At 43.1% G+C, this 22,536-nt stretch overlaps 1 protein-coding gene across 2 annotated transcripts; it reads left to right on the top strand.

Moving 5' to 3' along the window:
* Positions 1 to 65: 65 nt before the first annotated feature.
* Positions 66 to 22,109, top strand: SPATS1 (spermatogenesis associated serine rich 1). Of its 2 annotated transcripts, none has more exons than XM_006118543.4 (7): positions 66 to 259; positions 1,127 to 1,283; positions 1,380 to 1,495; positions 3,460 to 3,621; positions 10,751 to 10,871; positions 13,687 to 13,749; positions 21,674 to 22,109. In XM_006118543.4, the coding sequence occupies exons 1-7, from the start codon at positions 175 to 177 to the stop codon at positions 21,822 to 21,824; spliced, it is 855 nt and encodes a 284-aa protein (XP_006118605.3). In that variant the 5' UTR covers positions 66 to 174; the 3' UTR covers positions 21,825 to 22,109. The 2 variants fall into 2 exon arrangements, with proteins under 2 accessions (XP_006118605.3, XP_025038139.1); XM_025182354.2 differs by having other exon boundaries at positions 67 to 256.
* Positions 22,110 to 22,536: the final 427 nt, after the last annotated feature.

Here is a 22,536-nt window from a genome sequence, read left to right as displayed (position 1 = left end):
TTCAGTGAGTTTGGTATCTCCCGTTTCCTTGACACCCAAGAGACAACACAATAAGCTGTTCCAGCTGGCATAATTATCCCTGAATCATGACCCCTCACTCCTCCTGCACATTGGTCTCTGGAGAGCTGAAGACCCCAGAGCGAGCTGGGTGTCACAGAGATGTGATGAAACACCATGCCCTCCAAGAATAAAGCAGAACTTATCGCAAGCGAGGGAAGTAGCATGGAAAAACCAGAGGGCAATTCTGCATCACAAGGTGGTGAGGATGATAAGGTTTGGGGGAGTAAGGCAAAAGTAGTGTTTGTATTCAACCTGTGGGGCATAATCACATTGCGGTAGTGTAGCTTCAGGATTATTATTGTATTTATTTCTATTGGTGGTAACATCCAAAGCTCTTAAACCCCATTGTGCCGGATGCTGTACAAAGCACACATGGTCCTTCCTCTGAGCAGCTCATAATTAAGAGTGAAAGAACTGATGGAATCTGAACCTGTGGTTTTTAACCCGTGGTCCACAGACTATGTCTAAGAGGTCTGCAAAAGAGGACTGTGAAAATAAAAATGTCAGATACCAGAAAAGGCATCTTTCTATGTGGGGGTGTCACTAAGTTGTTGGCAGGATGTTTCAATGTTTGAAAAGGGATTTGGTTCCCTTGTCCTGGGTAAATTCATGATTTTTTCCAATCCAGGCAATTACACAGGATAAACTTTTTAGAAACCAGACCCATCAGCTGACAGTCTAGAAGCTATAAATCCAGTTGTACTTACAGGTTCTGTTCAGAAAGACTTTAGAGGATGAAAGAGCCTGCCAATCTTGAGGAAAGAAAGTACTCCAGGCTGCAGATATATACTTGAGGTGATAGAAGGTATTTTGGTGCATGTGAACAGCAAAAGCTTCCAGGGTCTGCTAGAAATCAATAGATAAAAATGTTAGGAAAAACTTAAAGACTGTAGGTCTGATTCTCCTCTCATTTACTGTAGTTTTACTCTGCTGTAGCCCCATTGACAAAGACAGAGGAACATCAGGCCATTTTACTATGCACACTCTACTACCAAGCAGGAAATGAGTTTCGGAACTGTAGCAGTCTCTCTAAAAGTCGTTGTTAGAGATCAGATATGTATTACAGGGTCCCAAGTCAGTGAGCCTGTCTACCTTCCTGAGGTCAGGAGCCATACAATGAAATGCAACAGACTTAATGAGCATCAGCACACATCCCTTGACAGCACAAGTCAAGACCGTCTCAGCCGACCTTCTACCCATTCTACAGAGACTTCTTGTTCTAAGTATGTGAAGTATTGGCAGATGCTTAATCATAATTTCTGCAGCTCAGTGATTACCAGGAAATAACTGTTCTCTCGTCTCTTTTATTTTTTTATTAGCCATGAGCATGAACTGAAGTCCAGGCTTTCCCTTTCACCTTCCTCTCAGCACACTGATGGTCCACTACCTGCAATCAAACCATCACCTGAAACCCAACAATTTATTATGCCTCCTGGTAAGATCAGATTTCAGCAGCCTCCCACACTTGAGTAAAGGATAACAAGAAGAGCTAATTTATTTGCAACATAGTTCAGATGTTGTTTCACACACAGATAGAACCTACTACTGATCTCACACCGTTTTTTTTCCCATTTAAACTCTGTTTCTTTGTCCCTAGCAATACCATCATCTTTCCAGGCACTCAGGCCTGGAACCTGGGTGTCATTTGTGACATTGCTTTCTCTAGATTTCAGGCTATATGCAAATCATGTCACATTTTCCTTAAACAATTCAGTTTTTTTCTTCTGTCTAAACTTCCAAAGCACTGTCCACATGTTCATCATGCCATGTCTTGACTGCTGCAACCTCCTTTTTTGGATATAAGTACTGCAACCTTGTACAACTTAGTCAACATCATCTTCCTAATTCATTGCTTCAGTCATACCACTCTGTCCTTTGACTGCCTCCGCACCACTCTTATTAGGCCTCAACTGGAGTATTGTGTCCATGGAACCCACACAACTGCTGAGTGTGACTCACTGCCCCATCTAGTAACCCTTAGGCCGCTGACCTTTAGGGTTGTATTCACCCTAATAGAGCGGGCAACGGGTCCTTAAGAGGGGGGCGCATCCCACGCCAGGGGCGTACCCCGTGACACCAATGTTAGGACAAAATGCGATGGGTTTAAATTGAAGCAAGGGAGATTTAGGTTGGACAATAAGACTTCATCTACACTCCCTTATTCCTCAAAAAAATGAGGTTTACAGGATCTTGCAAAACAGGTTTTGTTTTTCCCGACAAATGGCCCTGTCTACACGGGGCTTTCTATCACAAAAATCTCTTGTGCAAAAAGGATCAGCAGAAGATATGCAAATGAGAGCACGATTTGTATATCTTCTGCTGCAAAAAAATGGCAGTGTAGACATAGAGTAAGAAAAACTACCTAACTGTCAGGGTGTTTAAGTACTGTGGCATCTCCTTCATTGGAGATTTTAAAGAGCAATTTAGACAAATGCCTTCTGGGATGATATATGGTGGTTGGTCAGAATAGACACAGAACCATAGAACACTAGAACTGGAAGGGAACTCAAGAGGTCATCAAGTCCAGTCCCCTGCCCTCACAGCAGGACCAAACACCATCCAGATCATCCCTGATAGCTGTCTATCCAACCTGCTCTTAAATATCTCCAGTGATGGAGATTCCAAAATCTCCATAGGCAGTTTATTCCAGTGTTTAACCACCCTGACAGGAAGTTATTCCTAAAGTCCAACCTAAATCTCCTTTGCTGCAATTTAAGCCCCTTGCTTCTTGTCCTATCATCAGAGATCAAGGAGAACAATTTTCTCTCTCCTCCTTGTAACACCCTTCGGCTATGTCTACACTACAAGTTTTTTGTGCAAAAAATGGTGAAGCATCCACACTTCTAGCATGTTTTTGTGCAAGTAAATCGGCAGAACAGAGGGCTTTTGCTGATAGAGTTATTTGTCTCCCCATGAGGAATAACTCATTTTTGCGCTACAGCTCTTGCGCAAAAAGGCAGGTGTGGACGCTCCAGAAGGAGTTTAGTGCAGGAATCCCCTGTCAGAAAAAGCACAGGTGGTCTGATGGCCATTCTGTGAATGGCCATCAGAGCTTTCTTGCGCAGGAGTGTCCATGCAGTGTGGATGCTCTCTTGCACAAAAACACATTGCTTTTGCAATGCGCTTTGAGGTGTGGACGCTCTTTTGCATAAGAAGTTTTTGCACAAGAACTCTTCTGCAAAAGGCTTCTTGCACAAAAACCCTGCAGTGTAAACTAAGCCTTTGTGTGTAGACAAAGATATACAGAGAGATCAGTGTGAGCTAACTACTGCAACTGTGGATGTTCATATTATTAAAGGGAATCTCTAAAAATATTACTCAAGAAATAAGCAATGTTTAAGGTGGACTTTTAAAGTGTGAATTCACCGCTGTTCCCTGTGTGTTTCACATTTCTTCCAGAAAAGAAGAGGGACCCAGACTCAGAATGGACTTTTTATCCACGGTTTGGTCTTCACACATATCATATTGGCAAACGATGCTTCTTTGATGGTATCTTTCTCCGAAACAAAACCTGTGCATCAGAAAGGATGTTAGAAATGTGTTTGGGAAGAAAAAGACATGGTACAGTTTCTAAAACAATTGCTAACTCTAGAATATTCTAAAAGACTTTGGGGACAGCATTTATTCATTGCATTAGAAGCTTCAAAATCTCAGGTGCAATTCACAACCTAAGTTGGTTTTTTGGGATGTGATAAGTGTATGGCTGGGAACATACATGAGCATCATTACCAAGGTTGGACCGATGAGAGAAATTATGAGTAACCAGTGCTATATAAAACTGCAGGCTTCAGATAGACCAGCCAATATCTGTTTCACAGAACATTAAAGGTGTGTCTAGACTACAGGGTTTTGTTAATGACAAAACTATACCTGCGTCTACACTACCGCCAAGTTCTGTCGACTTACTGTCACGGCAGTTTTGTCGATGGCAGTAAACCTCATTCTACAAGGAATAACGCCTTTTGTCGACAGAGTTCTGTCGACAAAAGGTGCTATTGCATCCACACTGTGCTTTTTCAAAAGAGAGTGTCTAGACTCTCTGTTGAAAAAGCGGCTTGCTTTTTTTGACAGAACTGGTTGTAGTCTAGACACTCTTTTTTGACAGAGGCTTTGTCGACAGTATCTATCGACAAAGCCTCTGTTGACAAAAGCCTGTAGTCTAGACGTACCCAAAATGTGATGTTCACACAGACCAGCATTTAGAAATCTTTCAGAGGTGCTTAGCAGCTATGATTGTGAGTACAGTTTGGACCTGCCTAGTCCGGCACTCTCAGGACCTGACTGGTCCTGGATGAGGAATTTTGCCAGACCAGGAAATTTGCCCTCTGCTGTTGGCCCCACCTCTTGCCCTACCTCACCCCCTACAGGATTCCTGGCTTCTCTCAGCAGCCTAGCTAACCCACGTGCTAGACTTCCTGGCTCCTGCCCACTTCCCTCCCCATCCACCGCCAGCTCAAATGAGCCACTTGTTAGCTCCTGGATTCCCCACAGCCCAGCTGAGCTGTGTGCTGGTCTTCTCAGCCCCTCTCCCTGCATCACAGCTGAGCTGCATGTTGACCCCCTGCATAGCACCAGGCTCCTGCCCCCCACCACTCCCCACAGCACACTGGGACTCTGATCATGGAACATCAGTGTTCCTGCTGGACCATGGATATTGCCAGTTTATAGATGATATGCAACCTGTATTTGGAGTCTTTGCAGCCCTGGCCAATGCCTATCTAAACATGAATAGGGGTGCAATTTACAGGGCTGAAAGTAACTTAAATGTCTTATAGGTACTGTCCTATCGCAGCCCCGGTCTCTGCCAGATCTTTAGATAGCTCTCTGCTGGTTTTTGCGGTAGCTTAGTCAGCTCTTGGTGGATCTGCGCACTGGGGTGCACCCGTTTACTTTTACCTATGGAAAGCCACAGATATCCAAGTTAAAATTTTCAAAAGTGAATACTTATTTGCAAAGGGCAGATGAAGAGAATGTTCTGAACTAAAAACAGTCTCAAGATGATTCAGGTTGGGCACTCACAAATGTGGGTACCTAAAATTATGTGTCATTTTTGAAAATCTTGTGTCATACAGGCAGTCCCCGGGTTACATCAATGCGACTTATGTCGGATCCCTAGTTACAAACGTGGGGGGGGGGGGGGGGAGGGCGCAGCTAGTGCGGGGTGCCTCCCCCACTGTTGTCGCCTCTGGCGGCACGGGGGGCGCTTCCTCCCAGCAGACCAGGGAGACGCGGAGCTAGCGCCTCTCCCCGCCCAGCAGACCAGGGAGACGCGGAGCGGCTTTTCTCGCCGCGGAGGACGCGGCTCTGCTGGGGGGAACAAGACACCAGCCAAAAGGGGGCATTCCAGAGCGGAAAAATTAATTTCCTAGGGAACAGCAGGAGCAGCAGGCAGTGAGACCCATTGTGTTATAGTCCCCACCTTGGGAGCAACAGCTCTTTCCCTTTTCAGCACTAGAGCTGCAAGTATCTTGTTAGCGTCACGTGAAATTAACAAGTCCCTTCCAGCCTGGCAGAGGTGAAGCTGAAAAATTACCCAGTGGTGTGGGTGGGCAAGAATGGGGAGGAGCAGGACAGAAGGGAAGAGGAGATAAGCCCCAACCCCACCCCCTAGCTGGAGCGGAGCAGGGTAAGCCCCGAGGGGATGGGTCTGGTTGCAAAGTGGGTGAGTGGACAATGAGGACCCACCTGTGGCTAAACTCCTGTTCCCAACACAGAATTTTTCTTTAAAATTAATCCTGTGGATAAATTCACACACACACTTCACAGGAAGGGATTTCCATTTTCTGCTCAGCAGAATACAACAACAGCTTTGATTGTATCAATATTTCACTGTGCTCTCCAATGACTATTGATTACACTTAATACCCATTTCACTGAACCATCTGTAGCAAATTCTATTTGGAACAGTAATATGCATTGAATAAACTTTTTTTAGTTGTAGAAAACAAAGATTCTGACTATTAAATGAATAACTGGGATCTTTCAGGTACCCCAAAAGGAAGATTTGGATATAGCATGAAACACTGAAACTTATGATCAATTTTTAATTAAAGTATAAACCAAAAAAACCTTCATATCAAAACAGTATGGCTACGTCTACATTGGCCCCTTTTCCGAAAGGGGCATGCTAATTTTACAGGTCGTAATAGGGAAATCCGCGGGGGATTTAAATATCCCCCGCGGCATTTAAATAAAAATGCCCGCCGCTTTTTTCCGGCTTTTAGAAAAGCCGGAAAAGAGCGTCTACACTGGCCCCGATCCTCCGGAAAAAAGCCCTTTTCCGGAGGATCTCTTATTCCTACTTTGAAGTAGGAATGCCCCCTTTGAAGTAGGAATAAGAGATTAGCATGCCCCCTTTGAAGTAGGAATAAGAGATCCTCCGGAAAAGGGCTTTTTTCCGGAGGATCGGGGCCAGTGTAGACGCTCTTTTCCGGCTTTTCTAAAAGCCGGAGAAAAGCGGCGGACATTTTTATTTAAATGCCACGGGGGATATTTAAATCACCCGTGGATTTCCCTATTACAACCTGTAAAATTAGCATGCCCCTTTTGGAAAAGGGGCTAATGTAGACGTAGCCTTATGTGTTTTTCTTAGAATAAGGAAGTTGTATGAGAATCAGGGTCTTTTCCACCTAACTCCAGCTCCCCGTCCCCCCCCAAAATATGTACCAGTTCCGACTTACAAACAAATTCAACTTAAGAACAAACCTACAGTCCCTATCTTGTACGTAACCCGGGGACTGCCTGTATTTTACAAATCATGGTAATATCCTCTGCCTTCCCTTTTCTCATATTCAATTCCCTCACACATACACACACAGAGTGAGAGAACAAGAACACCAATGTATTGTCTGGACTGATATGTACTGCACCGTTTTTGAGAATTAACTCCCTTCTCCCAGTTCAGAGCAATTTATGCAGTATATAGGAATTTTACCTTCTTCATCTATTTCATTAAAATCAGCAGTAGCTAAAGATTTAGAAATGCATTGCTATTTGTTAAAAGTGAGTGATATACACATTTACAGAAAGATATTTTGACTTCAGCCCATCTGGAAGTTTCATAGTCAGCCCTGAGAAGTGTTAAATATCCAAGTGACTTAATTCTTCAAATCATGACTTACTGATGCTGTATATTGTATATAATTAGACATGACAATATCATTTAACATGGACAATTAAGCTTATATATGTAGTAGTAGTATACTTGACAATATAGATGTACCATTATGAATTCTGTTATCAGTAAGGGTACTAATGCAACAAGATAGAACAAACATGCAGTTGAAACTGTATGTTTAATTTAGTTCCAGCCTTTGCAATGAATCTGTTTAATCATAGAATACTAGGACAGAAAGGGACCTTGAGAGGTCATCAAGTCCAGTCCCCTGCCCTCATGGCAGGACCAAATACTGTCTAGACCATCCCTGATAGACATTAATCTAACTACTCTTAAATACCTCCAGAGATGGGGATTCCTCAAGCTCCCTGGGCAATTTATTCCAGTGTTTGACTACCCTGACAGCTAGGAAGTCTTTCCTAATGTCCATCCTAAACCTCCCTTGCTGCAGTTTAAGCCCATTGCTTCTTGTTCTATCCTCAGAGGCCAAGATGAACAAGTTTTCTCCCTTCTCCTTATGGCACTCTTTTAGATACCTGAAAACTGCTAGCATGTCCCCCCTCAATCTTCTCTTTTCCAAACTAAACAAACCCAATTCTTTCAGCCTTCCTTCATAGGTCATGCTCTCTAGACCTTTAATCATTTTTGTTGCTCTTCTCTGGACCCTCTCCTGTTTCTCCACATCTTTCTTGAAATGTGGTGCCCAGAACTGGACACAATACTCCAACTGAGGCCTAACCAGCACATAGTACAGTGGAAGAATGACTTCTCATGCTTTGCTCACAACACACCTGTTAAGACATGGGCAGATTAGAAACAGGATGCTCAGACATAATTGCTGGTTGTCACATCAACAGGTGGGTTGGCTAGAGAACGTGCTCCAGGATTTTATGCTGTCTTCATCTCTGGAAATACCCTTTAGAGTCACAGATAGGCTTTGTTTGGAAGACACTGAGGAGCTATGGGACATTTCCAGAGCTCTTTATTCATTATGGGTATGTCTACACTACCCTCCTAGTTCGAACTAGGAGGGTAATGTAGGCATACTGCACTTGAAAATGAAGCCCAGGATTTTAATTTCCCGGGCTTCATTTGCATAAGCCGGGCGCCGCCATTTTTAAATCCCGGCTGGTTCGAACCCCGGGCCGCGTGGCTACACGCGGCACGAACTAGGTAGTTCGAACTAGTCTTCCTAGTTCAAACTACCATGACTCCTCGTGGAATGAGGAGTAAAGGTAGTTCGAACTAGGAAGCCTAGTTCGAACTACCTAGTTTGTGCCGCGTGTAGCCGTGCGGCATGGGGTTCGAACCAGCCGGGATTTAAAAATGGTGGTGCCTGGCTTATGCTAATGAAGCCCGGGAAATTCAAATCCCGGGCTTCATTTGCAAGTGCGGTATGCCTACATTACCCCGCTAGTTCGAACTAGCGGGGTAGTGTAGACATACCCTATGGAAGTAAAGCTCCCATTGAGGTCAGTGATTGTTTGACTACGGACACCAAGATTGGTCCTCAGAAGAACAAAGAAAGATCTAAGTTGCCACTAATCTGATTTTTGTTCTGCCATCATAACAGGGAGGTCTCTCCGGCTACAACTCTGAGCAATTTGCTGTAAGAATAGTAATACTTAGTAAAACACCATTGGTCTGTGAATCTCAGAACACTTTATAGACATGAATTAACTGCCACAATATACCTATGACATAGACAAACATTATTAGATGGCCAATGGAAGCACGGTAAGCTTATGGGCCAGTTCCTTGGCCAGGGTAAAGCAGCATAAATGCACTGAAGTCACTAGCGCTATGATGATTTTCCACGGCCGAGGATCTCGATACATCAGCTGGTCAGTGGCACAGTCAGGAATAGAATAAAATGGCTCAATTCACCACAGCATGGCTCCAGTTTAATACTGGTGCAACTCCACACACAGTGGTGCCTATTGACAGGCCCGAAGACAGGGGCAGGGTAAAGGGGGGGATTGATCGGAGGCCGGGTGATTCAAAGGACCCGGGATCTCCTGGATTGCTACTGTGGCAGCAGTGGCGTCCACAGCCCTGGGCCCTTTAAATCACCACCGGAGCACTGTTTGGAGTGCTCCGGGCAGCTCTTAGGACCACCTGGGCAGACGGGGGTGCCATGCTACATGTTCCTGGTTGCTCTGAGGGCTGATGTGGGGGAGAGCGCGCAGTAGTCCGGGTGTCACTGAGGGCTGGCAGCTGGCTGCCTTGCTCCTCTCTTTCTGCCCAGAGCTCCACCCCTTCCTGGGTGCAGACCTGGGCCTCCCACACCTTGCCTGGAGGGGCCACAGAGGCTTTCGGCTCCCCTGCTTATTGAAATCAATGGAGCGATGCTGGCATAAAATTGGAGGAACCCAGTGGTTAATCAGATCACCAATCTGCTGCTCTAGTCACTGCATGTCCTGCCTTCCTTCATGAAACAATTTGTGGAGCATTACCATGATTAAGAGACAGGCCGTGGTCTCTGGTGAAGGAAGTCCATAGAGTAGAAGATATTGTGTAGCCATGATGGTGCAACTTCCATAATCATTATGTAAAAAAGATACAGAGCACCTCTTTCCAAAATTCAATGGTGAAGGAAACTGAAGTATACTCACACTTGTGGAAGGGGTTCCTCTACAGTAGGACTGAGAAACACCAAAGCACCAAACAAGGTGACATTTCCACTGTTTATGGTTTGGGCTTCAGTCCAGCATCTTTCACAGCTCTGGTCTACATTAGGAAGCTATTTCAAAATACCCCCTCCTCAATTTCGAAATAATAAGCGAAGTGCCCACACTACCAAGCCCATTATTTCAAAATCGGTTCTCCTGCTTTCCTCGGGGAATAATGCTTATTTCAAAATTGTTATGTTGGGAGTTATTATTTTGATTTTACTTATTTCATAAGTATTTCCTCGTGTAGACATACCCTGTTCCTGCCTCATCCAGCATCCTTGGCCATGGTGCTGAGACATACACAGACTAATCTGGGCAGCCTCAAGAAACATTTGCTGCTCCCTTTGACTATAGAGGAGATAGTGTTGCCTAGTGACAGAGCATTAGATGTAGACTCAGGAGAGCTTGGTTCTGTTTCTGATTCTACCCCTGCTCTGGTGGGTGATCTTAGACAAGTCGCTTCAGTTACCCCATCTGTAAAATGGGGTTGATGATACTTACCTCTGCTGTAAAGTGCATTTAGACTTTGGGATAATCACTGCTTTACATAAGCCAGGTATTAATTTATAATTACTATTACTATTATATACTTCATAATAAATCAGAATTATGATCTAAATTAGAGATGGGCCTTTTGTATCTTTGGGAAGAGAACAGCAGAAGAGTGGTAGAAAATTATGTTGCAAAACTATTAAGGACCATCACTCTCTTCAGGTTAATTTAGAGGAAAAAAATCAATTATGGATCCCAGCAAATTAAGTCAGTGGGAGATTTTTTTGTATAAATAAAAAATAAAAGACACAAGCTATTAAGTCAATGTAATTTAGTTCCCATACCTTTTCTATTAGAGGAGGAATTCCTTATTCTGTTATAATTCTGTTTGTTGTAATGGAGATAGAAATTGATCAGAGAAATGGAATTGCTCTGGTGACCCCGGGTGACAACAGCTACAGCTGTCCAGAACAAAGCAGAAACTTCCACAAATTTGGATCAACGAGGCCTGTGGTGAACTTTGGGTGGTAAGTTAGTAAGCTGCATGTTACCTCTTATTTGATAACATTTATTTATCATGCACCATTCCTGAGTCTAGAACTGCCATCTGGGATTATTTAATTAAACTCATAGGCATCAATGAGTATATATAGTGGTGGAAAATGAAGAACAAGGGCCAAGGGACACCCTAAAGGGGCCTGATTTTCAGGAGATGGATGCTCTACCGTTTCTGAACATCATGATTCTTTCAGGTGTCTCAACTAGGGCATCCAAAATCACCTGCCATGTCTGGGTATTTAAATTCTCTCAAATCAGGGAAAACCAGGAGGAGCTTCACTGGAATAGATGGAGTGACATGAGAGCCAGGCCCAATACTTCTAGCACAAAAGCAGCATGCCCCTTTTTTTTGTTCATGCAGTTCCTTACATCATTTGGTTCCTGTGAGTATGCAAACAGATGCACTGTCCAGCAGGACAACTCTGTGGTCCATGTATGTGCAAATGTGGCTGATGAAATGGAATAACACATATCAGACGGCAGCTTTCCAAAATGAAATGCAAACTAGTCTGAATGAAGTTGCAATGCAGACTGATGACTCATTCTTTCCAAAATGCTGTGGTGACAGGTGGATTAACAGTGCATCTTTTAGAGATACAAGTACACTTTTGAAAAGCCATTCACAGAAAGCACAGCTCGCTCTTTTGCGTTCCTTCTAATAAGCACCTTTTCTGAGAAAAAAATACTTCATCTTGTTGTATGCTGTTGCTATTGTGAAATTTCCAGGCCAGTCTATCAGCTACAAACTGGACACAAAAGTACAGACAGATGGGACCAAAGAAGTGGAAAAAATATGTAAGGGAGATATATTCATGTAAGGGAGTCATACTAAAAGAGAAGCATGTCACTCACAGGTGGCATGGTAAGGTATTGACACCTCTGTTTCTGTGCTGATGCAATCAGGGTGCTGCCTTCAGCCCCCACTCTGTAGCCCCCCAGTTCTGAAGGCAGTGCAGACAACTTAATTGTAGCCGGATGGGTGGTGAAATTTTTGGGTGTAAAAAGTGAAAAAATAATAAAACGCTGTAAAACTTAAAACACAAATTCAGTTTTCTCCAAATTTCAGTTGTGTTGATGTACCCCGCAGATTTCTCTCGAGTACCCCAAGGGTACTCGTACCACTGGTTGAGAAACACCGGTAGAGGGTAAAAGCACACAAAAGACCACCAGATTTCATGGGCTCTGAAGTACTTTTCATGGCCATGAATTTGGTAGGGCCCTATCCATAAGGAAGTTAAGATACATCTGCAGTTACTCATACAGAACTGTATCCATTTCAATAGTGGCAAGGTTTTACAGATGGCTACCGTTGGCAAGACGAGGGTTAGAGATACAGAGAGAAAACTGTTGGCACTTTGAGACTGAGTAGGGTCATAGATTCTCATATACTATTTCCTGGAGCTCTAAACATTCCCCCCTCAGCTGCAGGGTGGTGGTCACAGGGCTTTAGCCCCACAGAATGTGTTGAGCTTAGGGCTTCATCCCCATAGATGTGTGCTGGTCTTTGGGGCTTCTGCCTCACAGGCTGTGTTGGGGATTGGAGCTTCTGCCTGAAGGGATGTGCCAGGAGTTAATAGGACAATATCGACTGAGGCTTTGTTCTGGGCCATTCTGGATGAATTTTGAGCCCTGGTCCCAAGCAAGAAGAGGAGAACTAGCCATCTGGAGGGAAACAGATTTATACCTGTGAAAGCCAAACTGAGCACTATCCAGGAGGATGTGCTGGAAAAAAGTCAGAGAAGATGTCCTGTGTTAAAATTTTGCTGAGCAAAGGGAGTTGGGAATTTTGCTGAGGAAAGGGTGTTGGCTGTAGATAATGATAAGGAAAGTTCATATTAGGTTGTGTTTTATACAGAAGTGGGGCTATTTTGAAAGTGACAGGGGAAGGCACTTCTGAAGAGAAGGAGTGTGGTTGTTTGCTGATAAAAGAAGGGTAAGGATGATTGTAATGGAGACTTAGAACCCACGTCCACAAGGTAATTAAGCACCTGCATGAGATCAAGTACCTGAATAAGCCCAGTGACATCAATAGGACTTCTCAGGTGTTTAAAATAATGTCCATACTTAAGCAGTTTTCCGAATTTGAGTGAAATACTAGAATAGAGCTTCCAGTAGGTAGATCAACAGTGAATTGTATAGTGAAAAGTACTTAGGTAAAATGTCTGGGTAGTACTATGGAGTATGCCATCTAAAAAAGAAATGGCAATAGATTTCTCTATTGACATGTGATCTGAAGCTGCTCACAAAATTCTATAAAAGAGAATACATCTGGAATGCATTGTATTTAGAGCTCTGCATGGATACAAAATTTTGCCTCTGCATCCACATCGGTATGTGCAAAAATGAGTTGTGGATTTCCACATCCACATTTGTGGCTATAAAGCAGATATCTACAAATTTGCAGGACTCTTGATGTATTTCTTGAAAAACCAATAAATACATTTTATTGAAAGCAAGTCAGCTAGACCACATCCACACTATGCAGAAGATCAATGCTTCTGCAGTCAATCTTCTGGGGCTCAAATTAGCAGGTTACTGTTGGTGCTGGTAGTCCTGCTCCTTACAAGGAGTAATGGAAGCTGATAGGAGTGTTTGCTCCCATTGGCCTCCCACTATGTGGATGGTGAGAAAACATGATTTAAGATATGTTGACTCCAGCTACATAATTAATGTAGCTGGAGTTGTATATCTTAAGTCGATTTTCCCCTTTAGTGTATACCTGGTCCTACTGACTTGCCTCAACAAGAAGCCATGGCAGTTTTACATTTCTATTTTCTTTTGCAGTGCTACATACAAAAGGAAAGCAGATACATTTATTCCTCTCCGGCACTTGTCAGAGACTCCTTGGTAAGTGTTTTCAGAACAGGGAAAAGCTGAACTATGTGGGACTAATTCAGAGTATACTTACATTAGTAGAAATCACGGGAAAGGAAACTCAAATCAGAATCAGTGGATTTAATTGGTGTAAAGTAAGGAGAATGAGGTCCTTCGTCTCCTATCTGGAAAAGTCCAGTTTGATCTTAATAAGCATACAAACAACATGGTTCTATAAAAATTAATGGTGTTCTTGAAGTATGCACTCCAAACCCCAGAGAACGTAGCCAATAATGTGACTCTTTATACAGAACTGTTTAACAAAGAGATAGAATTCTTCACCTACTGAATTTTTCATGTTAGTTCAACAAATCTATACGAGGATCTCATGTTGCTGGGCCCTGATTCTATACCTACTTGAGTCAATAGAATTCTTTCTACTGATATCACGGGCAGGCCCTTATACTCTAAAATTGTTCCATAAGAGAAGGTTCAGCTATTTACAAGCCTCTCAATATTGACATCCTTTCTGATATATAGCTACTGGACTTTTGCTGCCAACTATAATAAAATAAATTAGGATAATATTGCTACAGTGTCTCTTTTTAATGAAACACATTTGGAATGGAAGGTAAGCTTTGTAACTCAACTGGATTTATTTTTTTCACTGACCAAGAATACAGCGGAATTGCCCTTACTGCTATGTCTCTCATTTTGGGTCCTTGATATATTGTACCCCTTAGCAGACTGAGTAATAGGCCATGGATAATAGCAGCCTTGTCCAGTTTATGCCTGGTTATAATTTAAAACTGTTATTGCGCTCTGACTGTCACAATAACATATCAAAGGCATGGTTGCATTGGAACACTTAGGAAAATGAATTGGAATTAAACTTTAAAGTGGAACAAAAGGAAGTATTTCTTCATACACCACACAGCCAATCTGTGGAACTCCCTGCCAGAGGACGTTATGAAGGTCAGTTCTTAACAGGGTTAAAAAAAGAACTAGATAAATTTATGGAGAAAAGTCCATCAATAGCTATTAGCCAACATGGGCAGGGATGGTGTCCCTAGTCTCTGTTCATCAGAGCTTGAAGTGGGTGAGAGGGGATGGATCATTTGATGATTGCCTGTTGTGTTCATTCCCTCTGGAGCACCTGGCATTGACCACTGTCAGAAGACAGGATACTGGAGTAGGTCTGACCCAGTATAGTCATTCGTATGTTCTATGTTCTTATTAGTTAAACTGCATTAAACTCTTGTGTGGATGCACTCATTCAGAAGTAATGTGGCCTTTCTTTGATTTAGCTAAAGCCACTTTAATTTTGAATAAGTGCATCCATACAGGGAATTTAACTAAACTATTTTAAATTCACATTTGAAGTACATTTGGATCAATTTTCCTGAGTGCTCCTATGTATATAAGCCCTTAGATTTATACACAATATACCACATTTCGTTAATTCATAGTAATAATTCGAGAATAGTAATAGAAATGTAGCCGTGTTAGTCTGGTGTAGCTGAAGCAAAATACAGGACTATGTAGCACTTTAAAGACTAACAAGATGGTTTATTAGATGATGAGCTTTCGTGGGCCAGACTGGCCCATGAAAGCTCATCATCTAATAAACCATCTTGTTAGTCTTTAAAGTGCTACATAGTCCTGTATTTTGCTAATAATTCTAGTTTTGGTTCTGGAACTCTTTCCAAGATCCAGAGCTGTGCTAGATCTTTCCAAGTCCAGAATTTTCTATTGGACTTAGTAGATGTTTGCACAGCACCTACCGTGATTGTGCTTTGATCTCAGCTAGGGCTGTGTGCATAAAACACATCTCTTTACTCAAGCATTTGACAGAAGGAGTTTTAATAGGGGGTTATCATGATGCCTGTCACACTGACAATCTGCTTCTCAGTCAGGGTTTTGTATTTATTTTAGTGTAGCACCTTCAGACCTAGCCAAGACCAGGGTGACATTGTTCTGTACAAACTCATAGTAAGAGGTAATCCCGGAAGGGTTTACAATCTACGATCTTATCTATACAGAATATTGTATCACTTTAACTATACCAAAGTGAACGCAATATAACCTCCATGTAATGTAGACACAGTTATGCCAGTATAAATGTGCTTATGAATTATAGCTATTCCCATGGGAAGAGGAATAAGATATGCTGATAAGGCACTTTTAGAGAGGCAAAAGTGTCCACTCTAGGGCTTGTGGCTAGTCACTTTTTAGTTAAAAACCTTTAACTGAAGCAGTTACACCAGTACAAAAATTCTTTGGAGACCAGGGCAAAATAGACAAGGAAATACTGCTACCCTCATGTGCCAGAGGCAGTAGTTTGAGTGACTTTCCCAAGGTCTCACAGGAAGTCTGTGGCAGAGCCAGGGACTAAACCTGGAACTGCCAAGGCCCAGGCTGGTGCTTTAATTACAAGTCAACCCCTTCCTCCCACATGAGGGTATGAAGTAATGTGCAATGAATGTTTATCTCTTTGTTTAATTTGCTGGATTCTGTTTGCTTAGATGCTTCCATTGGCCAGTTTAAAATATATTAACTTCTGTGACCTTAGACAACTCTGTATTAACACCCGACACACTACTGCATGTATAAAATATGACCTGTGAAGTATTGTATGAAAGCTAACAGCATGCAGATTATTCATGTCATTGTGAAAGGCACATTTTAACCTTACGTGATGTTACTAGAACATGTTTAAGGTAGGACAGACTAGCCTAGGTTGCAATGATATGGTCTGTCCTAAGCAAAGGAGTGTGCATTTACCTCAGTTTACATATCAGCAGTAAGCAAAGCTGTTGAACTAAACCATTGATCTCAGGAAACAGAGAATTAACATGGCTCCCGCACCTTGGAGCAAACAGGAGACTTCAATGCCCAGGAGGCCTTCCTGATGTATAAAAAAAAAAAAATCCATTTGGGGACAAAAGGAACACTGACCCCTGGTCTATGCAATGGGATAAGTTCAAATTAAAATAAGCAACTTCAGCTATTTTAATTGCGTAACTTAAGTCAAAGTATCTTAAGTCAAATTTTGGCACCATCCACACTGCGGGAAGACAAAGGGACCACAGTCTCCCTTCAACTTCCCTTATTCCTCTGAGAAGCAGGACTACGGGCATCAACGGGAGCGCCCCCTCTCAGTTTATATTAGCGTGTCATCACTAAACCAATCTAGGGCTCTGTTGAAGGGAGGGGTGTATCTACCCCTGTTAAATTAAGAAGCGGTGATGTACTGACTCATTAAGAGAGCAGCAAACTTAGTATCTTCTGTAGTAAGAATGGAGCTGTACATTGCAGAGAAACATCTCTGAGAAGCTGAGAGGCTGGAGTTCTCTGTTTGTTACCTGCCTTCCTGCTAGGTGAGCTTTGGGCCAGGAGAGCCTTGAGGAGTTTACCAGTCAGGAAGACAAGCTGATGTGGCAAAGTCTAATTGCCATCAAAACTCACACTTGCTGAGGAAGAGAGGTAACATGGTGGCTACCAGCTCTGTGTATCTCCAATAGTGTGTTACAGCACTATCTACATTCACCAAAGGGCTTGCCAATGTGAACAATTAGTTTATTACAAAATGGAGTTTGAATTTACTAGCTACAAGCACTAGCTTGACACAAGTTAACTGTCCCTGTGGGCCCTGCTGTTGTACATTAACAGTTTGTGAATGGTCTTTGATCTATCCCCAGTTCAAAGAGAACTAGATCAAAGTGCAATAACCATTCCTACCAATCCAGGTCAGGTTTGTATGAGGCTCAGTAATGCCTTATCTTGCCCCCAAATCTTCCTGTAGACATGTCATTAGGGCATGTCTACGCTACAGAGAAGATCGATCCTTTGGAGGTCAATCTTCTAGTGTTCAATTTAGCAGGTCTAGTATAGACCCCCCAAATGGAATACCGAGGGCAGCCCCACTGGTGTTCTGTACTCCTCATGTGAAGAATAAGGGAAGCGTGTGCTCCCATCGGCCTCCTGCAGTGTAGATGCCTCGGCATCTTGGCTGCAGGTAAGCCCTATCCAGCTACACATTTTGCATAGCTGGATGGCGTACCTCAAGGTGACCTGCCTGGTCTAGTGTAGACCAGGCCTTAGAGAGTGCAGAGTGGAATAGCAGCAGAAAGAGGGTAGAAAGAATTACACAGAAACTACTTTTTGTATCTCTTCCATTGACGGCTGTGGCAGGAAAGCAGGGACATGAATGAATAGTGTAGCTTTATCTCCCTCCTGTGGTGACTAGAGCCCCTAGCAGTGAAACTGACTCCATAGAACAGTTTATGTGTATGAAGGACTGACCTGAAACTTACATTAAAACATAGGTTTGTGTTTTTCAGGTAACACTTTACATAAAAAAATTCAGAATTACAGCTTCATTCACACAAGTAAATGAGATGCTGCAGAGACTAAAGGAAAGAGGCCACTATTTAAGACGGAAAGGACTAAACTCTGCACTCAGTTATACCAGTGCAGTGAAAATAAAAAATAACGACATTCATTTCTGTTAAGGTGTTTTGGATACAGGCTGCAGTACCTGAGCGGATAATTTGTTCCACATGCCCCGAGTCACTTCTTACTTATACCACTTTAATCTGGTGTAAAGGAGAAGAGTCAGGCCCATAGGTTGCCAACTTTCCAATTTCTTATAACCCGTCACACAGTCTCGACTCTCATTGCTTGATCCCTTTGACTGGCCACTCGCTTCCCACTCCCTGGTAGAGCTGGGCTGAGAGTGGATGCAGAGCCTGCCTGCCCATCAGAGGCAGATAGGAGCTGGGCTTTCCTGAGAAGGGGTTGGCAAGAGTTGATGACGTTAGTGTTCCCTGAACTCTGCTCTCACCCCTGAGTCTTCCTGGTCTCCACATCCCAGAGGTCATGCTTGCAAGCCACAGGGGCAGGCTGGCAGTGGTGTCTGCAGGCAGCAACACCCCTATTCCAGTACCCCTGCAAGTGGCAGCCAGACCTTTGGTGTCTGGGCAGTACTTCTGACAGGACTCCTTCCAGACCTGATTGTTGAAAACTGGACACCTGCCAGCATTGCCATAGGACCTTAGGCCCGGCTCCAGCATCCATGGACATTCGAATGGGAATGCTTAGGAGAGCAGAGCGGGACTATATTACTTAGCTACACTGGGAGTGGATGGAGGTTCAGTGTGGTTACATAGCTCAGTATCTAGGTAGAGGGGTGGCTGGTGCCAATCAATACCCTCCTCCTTCTCCTGTCTGTTCAGTTGGTCTTCAAAGCTGCTATATGGTAACAAGCCTTAGGCCATGATCCTGCAAACACTTGGACTCCCATAACTCTCCATGGGTATGTCTACACTACCCCGCTAGTTCGAACTAGCTGGGTAATATAGGCATACCGCACTTGCAAATGAAGTCCGGGATTTGCATAAGCGGGGCATAATCCCCGCTTCATTAAAATAAAAATGGCCACCGCGCTGTGCCGACAATCAGCTGATCCAGCACAGCGCGGCAGTCTAGACGCAGCATGGTCGACAAGGGAAGCCTTTGTCGACTGCTCCGGTATGCCATGTGAAACGAGGTTTACCAGAGCGGTCGACAAAGGCTTCCGTTGTCGACTGTGCCGCGTCTAGACTGCCACGCTGTGCCAGATTAGCTGACTGTTGGCACGGCGTGGTGGCCATTTTTATTTTAATGAAGCGGGGATTATTTAAATCCCTGCTTCATTGACTATGCCTAGTAAACTACTTTACATGGCTCCGTCGGTGGAGCCATGTAGTCTAGACGTACTCAATCTGATTATGAGGAAATAGAGATCCTTACTCTCCAAGCTTGTCATGCCAGAATCTTTTCTAAATGCTAAATGTATTTAAAATAAATCAGATTACATATTAAAATATGTAGATAAAAAAGTAGTTTAAAGAACAAATCACAGTTAAATCTAATGTTTATTTGAAGCGTTTGCTCTTGGGAACTCATTGCTAATTATATCTATCACTAGTGCATCGACAGTGTTTAATGCTGCATATCTCGAAGGATCTTTCAAAGCCACAATGACATAATTTTAGAAATGTCTAGTCTTTGCAGGCCAAATGCTCATCTGATGAAAAACAATACAGATTCCCGGTTGATCTATGTTAATTCACAACAGCTGGTCATCTGGCCCTGAATATCATGGATGCTGTCAAGTAAACAGCATCTCTAAGAAATTCCCCTTCATCACTTACTAGAAATTGTTTTAGCCGATGTTCTTCCAGATATCCAGCACTAATATTTCAGGATCTGATATTAGGTGGTCTACTGTTAAGACATTTTGCTATTATGAGAACCTATTCTCAGTTACTTATAGCTTTGCCAAACTTTACACTTTTGAATGAACATTTTTATGCTGGGTTTCTGCTGCAAGCTAAATTTTGCTCTGGAAAATGAATCAGTAGAATTATCAGATGAAATCAATGGAACTTTGCCATTTTACTCTAGCTGCAGATTGGGCCCATGGCTTTTGTCAGTGTCTGACCTGATTTAGGATATTTAGGGATGAAAAGTCTTATCCAATAAATAATAATTGAACACTTACAAAGCTGGATTTTTCTATTCAATATCTAACATAGTATGTAGTTTTCAGCAGATAATCGCTCACTTGGTTGTAGAAACCAAACATAGGACCTATGTCCTAGGGCGTCCTGTCAGATCATCACGTTAATGAATTTATCCAACTCCATAATCAAACTAATTAGGATGTTTGCTACCTGCTACTCCAGTTGAAAGCCTCTTTCAGAACTTAATTCTTGTTGTTAGAAAATGTCTCATTTCCATACTAATTTTTTCATAGCTTGTTTACCTCCCCGCCCCTGCCCCCGCCCTCCATTTGTTCATGGGCTTAAATTGCTCTTCTCTCGAATTGTTGTTTATACCTTTGCTGTATTGATAGAGCCATCAAAACGTCTCTCAATCTTCATTTGCCTCGGCTAAACAAATCAAACTCTTTCAGTCTCCTTTTACAAGGATGGGTCTACTTCATTTGTGGCTATGACAATCACATCATGGACCATGAAATCTGGTCTCCCCTGTGAAATATGAAGGCAGCATGGACAGTGATGGCTGCTGGCTGGGTGCCCTGCTCTGAAGGCCGAGCACAGAGCAGTGGCTGCTGGGTGGGCACCCATCTGAAGGAAGTGACACCAGGAGCGTCAGTGTAGAAGGGTGGCAATGCTGTACTATGCCATCTTTTCTTCTCTGCTGCTACTGGTAGTGACACTGAGTTGGGCACCTAACCAGCAGCCACTGCTCTCCTACTGCCCAGCATCAAGCAGTGCTACTGCCAGCAGCAGCACAGAAGTAAGGGTGGCATGGCATGTTATTGCCACCCTTATTTTGCACCACCGATGGAAGTGGCACTGTCTTCTGAGCTGGCTGCCTGGCCAACAACCACCACTCTCTCGCCAATCAGCTCTGATGGAAGCACAGAAGAAAGAGTGACAATACTGCAACCCCCTATAATAGGTCTGCCACCCCCTTTTGGGTCATGACAAATGCTGTGGAGAAACTTGCAATTGTCCTGAGTTATTCACAACGCGAACAGCAAATCTCACAGATGGGTCACATAGCCACAAAATTTGGTATTTATGTTGTGACCAACCCATAACAAATGTAGGGTTTTGCCATGATTTACATAACCCCCTACTCACAAAATAGCCTATTTCCCTGATCATACTAGTACCCCTTCTCTGCATCTGGTCTAGTTTGTCTTTCATAATATCATTAACACTGCTCTTTCTATACACTAACCACCCTGTAAGATGGCAAAAGGAACCCTTCCCCTGAATGTTTCCCACAAAAGTTGCTTTAATATTTAAATATATGCTGATGCTGTAATGTTCCACTCAGTCCAATTTGGTTTGGCCGAAGACCAAATCAGGAAAGCCGCTCTGCTGTAACGAGTGCACTTTGCAGTTCATTAACTCATTTGCATTTCTCCTGTCCTCAGCATACCTTTCAACATGAAGGAGAAACAGGAAGAATTGGAGACAGAGATGAACAATGTGAAAAGTCTAGAAAGATGGACACCTGCTCCAACATTGATTCAGGCCTTTGGTGCCACTGGCCTGGCACACAGAATCAAACAGCGTGAACCATAATGGAAAGTTCTTCCATTTTGTAAGCCACTCATATCTCTTGACGACATAACATACATATGCAAATACTTCTGGATGTGATTTCTTACTTGGACGGTCCTTGTAATGTGTTGTAGCAACCACTGTAGATAGTCTGTTTTCAGACTTTGTATTGACTTTAGTTCATGATCCCACCTGAACAGAACAAAAATGTGTAGTTAATGCGAAAGGACAGAGTAGCTTTTTGCCCCACGTCATGTTACTTTCTTCACAGTGGTTGTTTCCATGGAATAAAGTTCTTGTGCTGGAGTGATGGGTTTTATTTGTTTGTCCCAATGTCTAGAATTCACAGGGGGGGGTTTTCTTGGATTTTAGAGACACAGTGTCAGGTATGAACACTATTTGTACCTTGCAAATCTATGGAGTCTTCCATTCAAGCATCTCAGAGAGCTTTAACTTAGTCAGACATTAAACTCAGAACACTTGTTTCCTAGTCTTGTACCTTCAGTGATAGGCTATGTCTCCTCATCTTGCTGTTCTGAAAATATACTTCACTTTGCTCTCCTGGGGTGTGTCTAGACTACAGGGTTTTGTCGACAAAAATGGACTTTTGTTGACAAAACTGTACCTGCATCTACACTGCTGCTGAGTTCTGTCAACATAACGTCGAAAGAACTCGGCAGTTTTGTCGACGCTGGTAAACCTCATTCTACAAGGAATAATGCCTTTGTTGACA

This window comes from Pelodiscus sinensis, chromosome 3, assembly GCF_049634645.1.
Source record: "Pelodiscus sinensis isolate JC-2024 chromosome 3, ASM4963464v1, whole genome shotgun sequence".
Taxonomy (NCBI): domain Eukaryota; kingdom Metazoa; phylum Chordata; order Testudines; family Trionychidae; genus Pelodiscus; species Pelodiscus sinensis.
Note: the sequence above shows the minus strand (reverse complement) of the source record. Positions and strands in the feature narration are given on the sequence as shown.

Coding starts and splice junctions, on each gene's coding strand:
- SPATS1 (XM_006118543.4), top strand. CDS start 175: ATGCCCTCCAAGAATAAAGCAGAACTTATCGCAAGCGAGGGAAGTAGC. Junction 3,622..10,750: donor TTTGGGAAGAAAAAGACATG/GTACAGTTTCTA, acceptor TAATGGAGATAG/AAATTGATCAGAGAAATGGA. Junction 13,750..21,673: donor CACTTGTCAGAGACTCCTTG/GTAAGTGTTTTC, acceptor TCCTGTCCTCAG/CATACCTTTCAACATGAAGG.